The following is a 13,761-nucleotide window of genomic DNA, read 5'->3' on the forward strand; positions in this document are numbered from 1 at the left end:
AGGGGAAAAAATGCTTCTCCCTCCCTCTAAGTCAACATATGTAAGTAGAATAAATACAAGGATGTATGAGTCGCTGGTACCTGATAGGGAGTATCAGATGCTTCTTATTAAGCCCAGATTTATTTGGACAGGGGAAAAGGCGAAGTTGGTTCTACTTTTCCATCACTTAGTTTCCCTTCACTGAAACGGCAAGGACTTCATTTTGTCAATATGATTCTAAGTTTGCATACGAAATTAGGCTCCGCATTTATTTGTTGTTCATTCGTTCAGTCGTTTCCGACTCTTCGTGACGTCATGGACCAGCCCACACCAGAGCTCCCTATTGGCCATCACCACCCCCAGCTCCTTCAGAGTCAATCCAGTCACTTCAAGGATGCCATCCCTTCATCTTGCCCTTGGTCGGCCCCTCTTCCCTTTCCTTCCATTTTCCCAAGCATCATAGTCGTTTCTAGGTGACTTCATGGACCAGTCCACGCCAGAGCTCCCTATCAGCCATCACCACCCCCAGCTCCTTTCAAGGCCAATCCAGTCACTTCAAGGATGCCATCCATCCACTTTGCCCTTGGTCGGCCCCTCTTCCTTTTGCCTTCCAGTTTCCCCAGCATAATTGTCTTCTCTAGGCTTTCCTGTCTCCTCATGATGTGGCCAAAGGACTTCAACTTTGTCTCTCGTCTCCTTCCCTCCAGTGAGCAGCCGGGCTTTATTTCCTGGAGGATGGACTGGTTGGATCTTCCGCAGTCCAAGGCACCCTTTTCCTTCCATTTTCCCAAGCATCATTGTCTTCTCTAGGTGACCTCATGGACCAGTCCACACCAGAGCTCCCTGTTGGCCATCACCACCCCCAGCTCCTTCAGAGTCAATCCAGTCACTTCAAGGTTGCCATCCATCCATCTTGTCCTTGGTTGGCCCCTCTTCCATTTTCCCCAGCATCATTGTTTTCTCTATGCTTTCCTTTCTTCTCATGATGTGGCCAAAGAACTTCATCTTCATCTTGACCTCTCATCTCCTTCCCTCCAGTGAGCAGTCGGGCTTCCTTTCCTGAAGTATGGATTGGTTGGATCTTCTCTCTGTCCAAGGCACTCTCAGCACTTTCCTCCAGCACCACAGTTCAAAAGCGTCTCTCTTCCTTCACTCAGCCTTCCTTCTGGTCCAGCTCTCACATCCGTAGGTGACTACAGGGAAGACCATGGCTTTGACTAGGCGGATCTTTGTTGCCAGTGTGATGTCTCTACTCTTCACTATTTGATCGAGATTGGACATTGCTCTCCTCCCAAGAAGGAAGTGTCTCCTGATTTCCTGGCCGCAGTCTGCGTCTGCCGTAATGTGGCACAGATATCCCATATGCCCAAATTTGAATACCTATGGGGTTGGGGAGGGGTGATTGATTTTGTCATTTGGGAGTTGTAGTTGCTGGGATTTATAGTTTACCTCAAATCAAAGAGCATTCCGAACTCCACCAACGATGGAATTGAACCAAAACTGGCACACAGAACTCTCATGACCAACAGAAAATACTGGAATGGTTTGGCGGGCATTTACCTTGAGTTTAGGAGTTGTAGTTCACCTGCATCCAAATAGCACTGTGGACTCAAACAATGAGGGATCTGGACCAAACTTGGCACGGATACTAATAGGCCCAAATGGGAATACAGGTGGAGTTTTGTAGAGTGGTGGGATATCACAAGGATGCAGATGTTGACTTTGGTGGAGAGGTGGCTGCCAAGGGAGCGGAAATGGTCAACATTTTCTAACATTACACCATTAAGCTGTATTTCTGGCATTGGAGAGGGGTTGGCTGGTGACTGCTGGAAGAGCACTTTGGTTTTTTTGATGTTCAATGACAGGCCGAGCTTCTCGTCTGCTTCTGCGAAGGTGGTTAGAGTGGCTTGTAGATCTTCTTCTGAATGCGCACAGATGACGTTGTCATCAGCATACTGGAGTTCTATAACAGATGTTGTTGTAACCTTGGTTTTGGCTTTCAGTCTGCTGAGGTTAAACAGCTGTCCGGTAGATGATTTCCACTCTGGTGGGAAGTTTCCCATCAACAAGGTGAAGTATCATAGCAATGAAGATGGGGCAATAACACATCCCTGTTTGACACCTGACAGGCTTTCCACACGGTTAAATTGATGCAATGACATTATTTAAAATTGCCGTTCCAGGGGGGTGGGGTATGGGGGGAGGGTGTGTGTGTGTTGGGCGACACATAACTAAGGAATGTATAAAATGTCATTTAAGGAATATTTATTGTCGAAGGCTTTCATGGCTGGAATCACTAGGTTCTTGTGGGTTTTTCCGGGCTATAGAGCCATGTTCTAGAGGCATTTCTCCTGACGTTTTGCCTGCATCTATGGCAAGCATCCTCAGAGGTAGCGAGGTCTGTTGGAATTAGGACAATGGGTTTATATAAAATGAACAAAATCTGGCTACCAGTATTAAAAAACTCTAAAATTACAACAGCAAAATAGCAGAGAGGAAACAACCAGGCACATCTTAACACCTCTCAGCAAGAGATTTTCCCAGGCTCAGGCAGGCCTTCAAATGCTAATGAAGGTGGTCAGTTGAAACATTCACACCTAGCTCCAGCAGAGAAGAGCTCTTTGCCCCACCCCAGCCATTCCACAGATATATAAACCCACTGTCCTATTTCCAACAGACCTCACTACCTCTGAGGATGCTTGCCATAGATGCAGGCGAAACGTCAGGAGAAAATGCCTCTAGAACATGGCTCTATAGCCCGGAAAAACCCACAAGAACCTAAGGAATATTTACTTTTGGAATTATGTATATCGAAATAAGTCCTGTATGGCAAAAATTTTGTTGATTGTTGGGATGTATCAAATAAAAAGTAAATAAATAAATACAAATAAAAAAGAAAGCAAAAAAAAAAAGCAAAAACTGGGGACTCCAGGGATTTGGAGTGGATGGCTCACGAAATCTCTTCCAACTGTAAGATTCTATATGAGGCAAAAGGCAAAGGCTACCTGTGACACTCGTGCCAACTCCAAGCCTGGGGTCCATACTTGGGGCGGAAGTCGGCAGTCCCCATGTTATGGATCATGGTAGAGAACCGCATGACGTTTCGGGAGCCGTCTGTCACAGACGTGTTGACAGCGGAAGAAGACAAGCAGTTTTCCTCCTGGGCACATTGCAGCATGAACATTGGTCGGTTTTCGACGTAGCAAGAGTGCTCCACTTCCTTGGGGTCGATGATAAGATCTGGGCCAGCTGGAGGCAAGGAAACAAGACCATCATGGTGAGGAGTTCTTGGCCCCAAAGGACCACATTTCTGGTCCGAGATTCAGAAATGCCCTCTCTGTTCACAGTTTGAGGCCATGGCAAGGAAAATGTATTGTCGAAGGCTTTCATGGCTGGAATCACTAGGTTCTTGTAGGTTTTTTCGGGCTATAGGGCCATGTTCTAGAGGCATTTCTCCTGACGTTTCGCCTGCATCTATAGCAAGCATCCTCAGAGGTAGTGAGGTCCTCACTACCTCTGAGGATGCTTGCCATAGATGCAGGCAAGCATCTATGAGGTCCTCACTACCTCTGAGGATGCTTGCCATAGATGCAGGCAAGCATCTATGTGGTCCTCACTACCTCTGAGGATGCTTGCCATAGATGCAGGCAAGCATCTATGAGGTCCTCACTACCTCTGAGGATGCTTGCCATAGATGCAGGCAAGCATCTATGTGGTCCTCACTACCTCTGAGGATGCTTGCCATAGATGCAGGCAAGCATCTATGAGGTCCTCACTACCTCTGAGGATGCTTGCCATAGATGCAGGCAAGCATCTATGTGGTCCTCACTACCTCTGAGGATGCTTGCCATAGATGCAGGCAAGCATCTATGAGGTCCTCACTACCTCTGAGGATGCTTGCCATAGATGCAGGCAAGCATCTATGTGGTCCTCACTACCTCTGAGGATGCTTGCCATAGATGCAGGCAAGCATCTATGAGGTCCTCACTACCTCTGAGGATGCTTGCCATAGATGAAGGCAAGCATCTATGTGGTCCTCACTACCTCTGAGGATGCTTGCCATAGATGCAGGCAAGCATCTATGAGGTCCTCACTACCTCTGAGGATGCTTGCCATAGATGCAGGCAAGCATCTATGAGGTCCTCACTACCTCTGAGGATGCTTGCCATAGATGCAGGCAAGCATCTATGTGGTCCTCACTACCTCTGAGGATGCTTGCCATAGATGCAGGCAAGCATCTATGTGGTCCTCACTACCTCTGAGGATGCTTGCCATAGATGCAGGCGAGGTCCTCACTACCTCTGAGGATGCTTGCCATAGATGCAGGCAAGCATCTTTGAGGTCCTCACTACCTCTGAGGATGCTTGCCATAGATGCAGGCGAGGTCCTCACTACCTCTGAGGATGCTTGCCATAGATGCAGGCAAGCATCTATGAGGTCCTCACTACCTCTGAGGATGCTTGCCATAGATGCAGGCAAGCATCTTTGAGGTCCTCACTACCTCTGAGGATGCTTGCCATAGATGCAGGCGAGGTCCTCACTACCTCTGAGGATGCTTGCCATAGATGCAGGCAAGCATCTATGAGGTCCTCACTACCTCTGAGGATGCTTGCCATAGATGCAGGCAAGCATCTATGAGGTCCTCACTACCTCTGAGGATGCTTGCCATAGATGCAGGCGAAACGTCAGAAGAAATGCCTCTAGAACATGGCCCTATAGCCCGAAAAAACCTACAAGAACGTCATGGCAAGGAAAGCTTACAACCTGAACCTGGTCCAGGTTGAGTCCTGCCTGGAAAATGTCTTGCAACATAACCTGGGCAAAACAATAACCATCTGAAATTCATAATTTGTGCTACTTCTTGAAGGGGTAAAAAAAACAACAACCAGGATGTGTCTGTTTGTGACTTTCTATAAATCAGCTCCAAAATTAATAAAATGGAATGTGCTCAGAAACAGCTCAAAGGAATACTGTAACAAAACATAGGTATGTATTGTCAAAGGTTTTCATGGCCAGAATCAGTGAGTTGTTGGAGGTTATTTCGGCTAAATGGCCATGTTCTAGAGGCATTCTCTCCTGACATTTTGCCTGCATCTATGGCAAGCATCCTCAGAGGAAGTGAGGTCTGTTGGAAGTAGGAAAATGGGTTCTGGCCCTACTTACCTGTCCGAACGCATCTCCTCCTATGAACCGACTAGGACACTAAGATCATCTGGGGAGGCCCTGCTCTCTGTCCCACCTGCATCACAGGTGTACTTGGCAGGGACGAGAGACTTGGCCTTCTCAGTGGTGGCCCCACGGCTGCGGAACGCCCTGCCTGCAGATATCAGATTGGGCCCCTCCCTGCTGGCGTTTCGGAGGAAAGTGGGGACCTGGCTGTTCGAACAAGCATTTGATTAAACAGTGTAATTGAACGTAGGAATACGGAATAATGGATGATGAGACTGGATTCTGATTTTACTGTTGAGGCACTCATGATTGTTATGTGGATGTTTAATGATTTATGTTACAATTGTTTTTAATTGCCCTATACTTGTCTCGTGATGTTTTGTATTGATGTTGTTCACCGCTTTGAGTCGCCTGAGGGCTGAGAAAAGCGGTATATAAATAAAGTAAATAAAGTAAATAAATAAATATATCTGTGGAATGACCAAGGTGGGTCATTGGGTTGTTGTAGATTTTTTCAGGCTATATGTCCATGTTCTAGAGGCATTCTCTCCTGACATTTCGCCTGCATCTATGGCAAGCATCCTCAGAGGTAGTGAGGTCTGTTGGAACTAGGAAAATTGGGTTTATATATCTGTGGAATGACCAGGGTGGGACAAAGAACTCTTGTCTGTTGGAGCTAGGTGTGAATGTTTCAACTGACCACCTTGATTAGCATTTGATGGCCTGGCAGTTTTGTGGTGTGGCTTGTTAGTGCCTGGGGGAATCTTTTGTTGAGAGGTGATTAGCTGTCCCTGGTTGTTTCCTCTCTGTTGTTTTGCTGTTGTAATTTTAGGCTACCAATATTTTTTTTAAAAAAACTCCAAAATTACAACAGCAAAACAACAGAGAGGAAACAATCAAGGAAAAACATGAATGAATTCCTATGCACACTGCACAGATCTCATTTGTAGTGCAAAAAACACTTAAAAACAGTACAATAATTGAAATTAAGAGCAATTTTAACAAATATAAACTTATTAGTATTTCAATGGGAAGTGTGGGCCTGCTTTTGGCTTTGATGAGATAGGATTGTTGTTGTTGTTGTGTGCTTTCAAGTCGTTTCAGACTTAAGTTGAACCTGAGCAAGGGCCGGGTAAATGACCTTGGAGGGCCGTATCCGGCCCTCGGGCCTTAGTTTGAGGACCCCTTGTGTAGATGCACACTGGCAAACCTTACTGCAGTTTGATACCACTTTAGTGATAATTTATTAATTTATTAATTTGCTATATTTGTATATTGCTCTTCTCGGCCCTCAGAGCGGTTAACAATAGCAAAATTCAATGCTCAAAAACATCACAAAAGAGTTAAAAACAATTATAACAGTAGCATAATAAACAGTCAATATAAATCAATAAAACATCTCATTAGCATCTCATAGTTAAAATCAAGATCCAGTCTCATCATCCAATTGTTCCATATTCCTATATTCATTGCACTGCCTATTCAAATGCCTGCTCGAACAACCAGGTCTTCACTTTCCTCCAAAATGTCAACAAGGAGGGGGCCGATCTCATATCTGTAGGAAGGGTGTTCCACAGCCGAGGGGCCACCACTGAGAAGGCCATGTCTGTCGTTCCCGCCAAACGTACTTGTGACGTAGGCAGGACCGAGAGCAGGGCCTCCCCAGATGATCTTAACGTCCTAACTGGTTCATAGGAGGAGATGCGTTCGGACAGGTAAGTTGGGCCAGAACCGTTTAGGGCTTTATAGGCTAAAGCCAGCACTTTGAATTGTGCCCGGTAGCAAACTGGCAGCCAGTGGAGCTGGCACAGCAGAGGAGTTGTATGCTCCCTGAGTGCCGCTCCCGTTAGTAACCTGGCTGCCGACCGTTGGACCATTTGAAGCTTCCAGACAGTCTTCAAAGGCAACCCCACGTAGAGAGCACTGCAGTAGTCTATACACACATTCTCAGCCCCAGATAACCCTGTGATAGGTTCTCCAAAGGGTCACCATAAGTTAGAAACGATTCAAAAATGCACCATAATACAAGGGGTATTTTTTAAGTAAGGTCCGTTTTGTTGTAGACACTAGTAGTTTGCATGCATACCGCAACGAGCGCGTGCGTCATGTACCGGCATGCCTCGGGAACAACTGTGCTCAGTTTCCTCTCTGTGGCTCACCTGTACGGTTCTGTTCTGTGCTTTCAAAATGTTTAAGACTATCAACTCACCCTCCGCATGTGGGGTTTGCTCAGTGATAAGGATTTTGTCAGCAAGGAACCTGCCTGCTGCAGAAATCCATCGACAGATTTGTGAAGTGTACGGTGATACTGTGATGAGTGGAAGCAAAGTGCGTAAGTGGGTACGACAATTCAAAGATGGCAGTGACAACGTCCATGATGAGGACTGCTCCGGTCGCCCTTCTTTGATTACAGACGATTTGGTGGCTTCAGTTGAAGAGGGTATTTTAAAATTGGTTCAGAGGTATGATAAGTGTTTGAACAAACTTGGCAACTATGTCGAAAAATAGAGTGAAGTATGTACTTTCTGAAAATAAATTTACTCTTTTGAAATAAACTTTCGTTGTGTACTTATGTTCAAATGGACCTTACTTAAAAAATGCCCCTCGTAATACCGTGGAAGGGAAAAGTAAGGCTGAGAGAAGTGGGAAAGTGCAATGTTTGGGGACATCTTCTAGATTTCTTGCACATCAACTCCAATAACTTACCCTCTGCGCAGGAAACCCCTGCGGCATATCTTCCACTTCCCTTGGGGCAGTTCACATGCGAATCGTGGCGGCAGTGCCAAAGGGACACCTCTGTGCCAGAACATTTCACCCCACTCAGCAGAACCTCATTGACGCCGTTGTCTATGTACCAGTATCCGGTGTCCTGGCAGGAATCAGAGAACAAGCAGAGAAACTGAGTGGAACTACTTCATTAGTGTGGTTTTTAAAAGCAGAATGAAAGTAAAGCAGCATTTGTTCATAGAATCATAGAATCATAGAATCAAAGAGTTGGAAGAGACCTCATGGGCCATCCAGTCCAACCCCCTGCCAAGATGCAGGAATATTGCATTCAAATCACCCCTGACAGATGGCCATCCAGCCTCTGCTTAAAAGCTTCCAAAGAAGGAGCCTCCACCACAATCCGGGGCAGAGAGTTCCACTGCTGAACGGCTCTCACAGTCAGGAAGTTCTTCCTCATGTTCAGATGGAATCTCCTCTCTTGTAGTTTGAAGCCATTGTTCCCTTGCATCCTAGTCTCCAGGGAAGCAGAAAACAAGCTTGCTCCCTCCTCCTCCCTGTGGCTTCCTCTCACATATTTATACATGGCTATCATATCTCCTCTCAGCCTTCTCTTATTCAGGCTAAACATGCCCAGTTCCCTAAGCCGCTCCTCATAGGGCTTGTTCTCCAGACCCTTGATCATTTTAGTGGCCCTCCTCTGGACACATTCCAACTTGTCAATATCTCTCTTGAATTGTGGTGCCCAGAATAGTATCGTAGCAATGAATATGGAAAATAAGGTTGGGGCAGGAACATATTCCTGTTTGACACCTGATTCCACCTGAAATGGGTCACGTTTGGAGCCATTGCTGCCCAAGACTGTTGCCATCATGTCATCATGGAGGAGCTGCAGGATATTCACAAATTTTTCAGGACATCCAATTTGTTTTGGAGGAGTATAAAATATCACACAAGCTGGGCAACGGATTAGTATTCACTATTTTTGGGTGTCCTTTTAACCTTGGATCCTATACAAGGAAATTCCCTCCCAAGGGGAGAATGAACTGTATGTACCGTTGCCTCTGTTGCAACACACTATGTACTTCTTTACGAACACACCTGCACACACACAGACACACATGCACAGAGGTCAAGCCCTGCTCCACACACAGGCTGCTTGTATATTCCAGTCCAGGGTGTAGCCTGGAGAGAACACAGGGGCTTTTTCTTTTTCCAAATATCAATAGCCCCAGCCAGAGGGAAATGCCCCACATCAAACAGCGCCAACCCCGCTTATGTCAACACAGCTGAGAGATGGGAAAGGATGCTGTTCAAGGGGATGCAGTTGCCCTCAACTCTTGAACCAGAAGTTGGCAACCGTGCAGGAAAATCAAAACCAATCTCAAAAGTGGCAGCCTTCCAGCTCTGCGCTCCTAGATGAAGGCTGCCACTTCTTCTGGCGTGGACAATTGAGGTGTGTGTTCTACCACCATATTTCCTGGGGAAAACGTCCCAAGGAAATGTCTGCACCAACGGGTGGAGTCACTGGCCAGCCGACTTTTAGAAGCTGAAGAAGAACAGAACAGCAAGTTCCTCCTCAAAGAAGGACACGCTTCCCTGACTGCAGACAGACAGATTGTAGAAGAGGGATAGATAGACAAACAGATATGATAGATCAGCGTTTCTCAACCTAGGGTTTGGGACTCCCACAAGGCAGTGGCAGAGGGGTCGCCTAAGACCACCAGACAACACTGTATTTTCTGTTTGTCATGGGGGAAGTTTGGCCCAATTCTATCGTTGGCGGGGTTAAAAATGCTCTTTGATTGTAGGTGAACTAAAGTAAAGGTAAAGGTAGTCCCCTGACATTAAGTCCAGTCATGTCTGACTCTGGGGTGTGGTGCTCATCTCCATTTCTAAGCCGAAGAGCCAGCGTTGTCCGTAGACACCTCCAAGGTCATGTGGCCGGCATGACTGCATGGAGCGCCGTTACCTTCCCGCCGGAGCGGTACCTACTGATCTACTCACATTTGCATGTTTTCGAACTGCTAGGTTGGCAGAAGCTAGGGCCGGAATCAAACCTGCGACCTTTCGATCAACAAGCTCAGCAGCTCAGTGCTTTAACCCACTGTGCCACCGGGTGCTCATAGATGAACTATAAATCCCAACAACTACAACTACAACTCCCACATGTCAAGGTCTATTTTCCCCCAAACTCCACCGGTATTTGCGTTTGGGCATATTGAGTATTCATGCCAAGTTTGGTCCAGATTGTAGGTGAATCCCAGCAACTACAACTCCCAAATGTCAAGATCTATTTCCCCCAAAATCTACCAGTGTTCACATTTTGACATATTGAGTGATCATGCCAAGTTTGGTCCAGATCCATCATTGTTTGAATCCACAGTGCTCCCTGGATGTAGCTGAACTACGACTCCAAAACTCAAGGTCAATGCCCATCAAACCCTTCCAATATTTATCTATTTGTCATGGGAGTTATGTTTGCCAAGTTTGGTTCAATTTGATCATAGGTATTCAGAGTGTTCTTTGATTGTAGGTGAACTATAAACCCCAGCAACTACAACTCCCAAATGTCAAGATCTATTTTCCCCAAAATCTACTGGTGTTTACATTTTGACATATTGAGTGTTCGTGCCAAGTTTGGTCCAGATCCATTATAGTTTGAGTCCACAGTGCTCTCTGGATGTAGGTGAACTACAATTCCAAAATTCAAGGTCAATGCCCACCAAGCCCTTCCAGTATTATATATTGGTCATGGGAGTTCTGTGTACCAAGTTTGGTTCAATTTGATTGATGATGTTCAGAACGCTCTTTGATTGTAAATGAACTATAAATCCCAGCAACTACAACTCCAAAATGAACAGTGTTTACATTTTGACATATTGAGTGTTTGTGCCAAGTTTGCTCCAGATCCATTATAGTTTGAGTCCACAGTGCTCTCTGAATGTAGGTGAACTACGACTCCAAAACTCACGGTCAATGCCCACCAAACCCTTCTGGTATTTTTTATTGGTCTTCGGAGTTCTGTGTGCCAAGTTTGGTGGAGTCCATGACATGCGAGCATGGAGAAGAGCAAACCACAGACCACCCACTGCAATGCAAGCTAAGCCCTGCCACATGCACAAGGGAGGGCCTTCTTGGTCACACCAAGTGGTCAGCTACTGGTCAAAGGACATTTAATAGAATACCAAGTCTGCAAACTTTGTATTTTGTTGGTTTGTTTGTTTTTTAATGCAATACAATTGTTTTCGTTCACTCCTGACATGATAAATAATAGTAGCAACTTTCTTTGGAAGTGGTTCCAAATCAACTGAAGGAAATCGGTCATCGTTTCTTTTAGCCACAGGAAAAACCAAGAGGAAATGCCATCGTACCTGGAAAGCTTGGCCAGCATAGCCCAGGCCCAGCTGTCGACAAACCACCATGGCTTCCAGGATGCCCCAGTTCTCACTGCAGACTGTCCCCCATTTCTGTGTGCCGTTGTAATGCCGGGAGATTTGCACTTGGCCTTCAGTAGGTGTCCGACCGCCAACCAAACGTATCTGCAGATCAAAAGGAAGAAAGACCAAACGTTACGCTACAGCCAACTTACTACGCTCATTCCACGAAAGTAGGGGGAAGAAAGATGCTTTTTTTGGCTGTACTTATGGGGTTTGCAAATGGAGGGAACTGAAACTATGCCGCACAACTGGGAATGATATAATCCTGGGTCTAAGTTAAGTCAATGAGTTGGGAACCAATCAGAAATTGCTATGTGTAATTGTATAGAATTGTATATAAGGAAGTCATGTACAGTGTATATTTCTCCTTGTGCTGTGATATTGTTCATCGAAGTCTATATGTAATTAAAAGAACCTGTCTGCTAAGACAAGATATAACTGTATGCTGTGGTAAGTTTGTAATATCATCTAGACTGGGGGAAAGACAATGGTAAAACTGACAATGGCCGGGCATGTGCTCAAGTGTCTGTAAAAGGTTCCAGAGTGACTGCAGGCTGTGGGAGCAGTTGACTGAAAATACTGTGCAGGAAGAAGCTACTGGAAAGCGCTGAAGTTGTGAAACTGATCTGCTGCTGAATTGTGAAGTTAATCTCAACAGTTGGAACTAGGAAAAGGGGTTTATATATCTGAGGAATGACCAGGGTGGGACAAAGGACTCTTGTCTGTTGGAGCTAGGTGTGAATGTTTCAGCTGACCACCTTGATTAGCATTTGATTGCTTGGAAGTGCTTGGAGCAATCTTTTGTTGAGAGGTGATTAGATGTCCTTGTTTGTTTCCTCTCTGTTGTTGTGCTGTTGTAATTTTAGAGAGTTTTTTTTAATACTGGTAGCCAGATTTTGTTCATTTTCATGGTTTCCTCCTTTCTATTGAAATTGTCCACTTGCTTATGGATTTCAATGGTTTTTTTGTGTAGTCCGACATGATGATTGTTGGAGTGGTCCAGCATTTCCGCGTTCTCAAATACTATGCTGTGTCCAGGTTGGTTCCTCATGTGCTCTGCTGTGGCTGACTTCTCTGGTTGAAGTCGTCTGCAGTGCCTTTCATGTTCCTTGATTCGTGTTTGGTGGTCCCTCTGTAGACTTGTCCACAGCTGTATGGTACACGGGAGACTCCTGCAGAAGTGAGAGGATCCCTCTTGTCCTTTGCTGAACGGAGCATTTGTTGGATTTTCTTGGTGGGTCTGTAGATAGTTTGTATGTTGTGTTTCCTCATCAGCTTCCCTATGCAGTGGTTCCCTTGATGTATGGCAGGAACACTTTCCCTCTGGGTGGATCTTTACTCTCCTGGCTTCTTCTCGGTTGTCTTGCCGCTCTTCTGATGTCTGAGGTGGTGTCTCCATTGGCCTGGAGAGCCCAGTTGAGGTGGTTCAGTCCATCTTGGGGGAGGTGGGCTTCGCAGATTCTTTTTTGCATGGTCTGCCAAGGCTTTAGTTTGTATGTTGTGTTTCCTCCTCAGCTTCCCTCTGCGGTCAGTGGTTCCCTTGATGTATGGCAAGAACACTTTTCCTCTGGGTGGATCTTCATCTTTGCTCTCGTGGTTTGTTCTCGGTCTTGCAGCTCTTCTGATGTCTGGGCTGTTCGAGTGCAAAAGGGAAGAGCTTTTCCTGAGGTCGGTTTTCAAATGCTGGCTCAGAATCTCCCTTGGCAGGCCATCCACGCAACTTGTGAGATTTGTATCCCAGTTGCTTGGCCCAGCTCCATTTGTTCCATTCACTTAAACATCTGTGTTCCTTTCGACCCAAACAGCATAACATCCTTTCGGCAGCATCCGAGCAATGCTTCAAGCTCTGGACTTTGGGATTTCTGCTGAGCTTTTCAATAACAAGGACATTCAAATTCACATGTTCTTATTTACATGCACATTTCATTTCCCAAATTGGACTATAAAACATTACACATCTGATAAAAGAATGCTTGCGCATGTTTGTTGTTGTTCATTCGTTCAGTCGTCTCTGACTCTTCGTGACCTCATGGACAAGCCCACCCCAGCGCTCCCTGTCGGCCGCCACCACCCCCAGCTCCTTCAAGGTCAGTCCAGTCACTTCAAGGATGCCATCCATCCATCTTGCCCTTGGTCGGCCCCTCTTCCTTTTGCCTTCCACTTTCCCCAGCATCATTCCCTTCTCTAGGCTTTGCTGTCTCCTCGTGATGTGGCCAAAGGACTTCCGCTTTCCCTCTACTCTCCTTTCCTCCAGTGAGCTTTAGTCGGGCTTTCTTTCCTGGAGGATGGACTGGTTGGATCTTCTCGCAGTCCAGGGCACTCTCAGAACTTTCCTCCAACACCACAGCTCAAAAGCATCGATCTTCCTTCGCTCAGCCTTCCCGAAGGTCCAGCTCTCACATCCGTAGGTTACTACAGGGAATACCATGGCTTTGACTAGGCAATGGAT

General features: G+C 46.0%; 1 protein-coding gene across 1 annotated transcript in view; it reads right to left on the reverse strand.

Moving 5' to 3' along the window:
• The window catches only part of LOXL2 (lysyl oxidase like 2), a 104,636-nt gene that overhangs the window by 19,162 nt on the left and 71,713 nt on the right, over positions 1-13,761 (reverse strand). The window contains exons 8-10 of the mRNA XM_060787451.2: positions 11,247-11,414; positions 7,855-8,017; positions 2,985-3,228 (exon numbers count right to left, since the gene is read on the reverse strand). Of these exons, the coding sequence (XP_060643434.2) occupies positions 2,985-3,228; positions 7,855-8,017; positions 11,247-11,414 (575 nt within the window). The remainder of the gene's footprint in view (positions 1-2,984; positions 3,229-7,854; positions 8,018-11,246; positions 11,415-13,761) is intronic.

Source organism: Anolis sagrei, chromosome 7, assembly GCF_037176765.1.
Source record: "Anolis sagrei isolate rAnoSag1 chromosome 7, rAnoSag1.mat, whole genome shotgun sequence".
Classification (NCBI taxonomy): Eukaryota; Metazoa; Chordata; class Lepidosauria; order Squamata; family Dactyloidae; genus Anolis; species Anolis sagrei.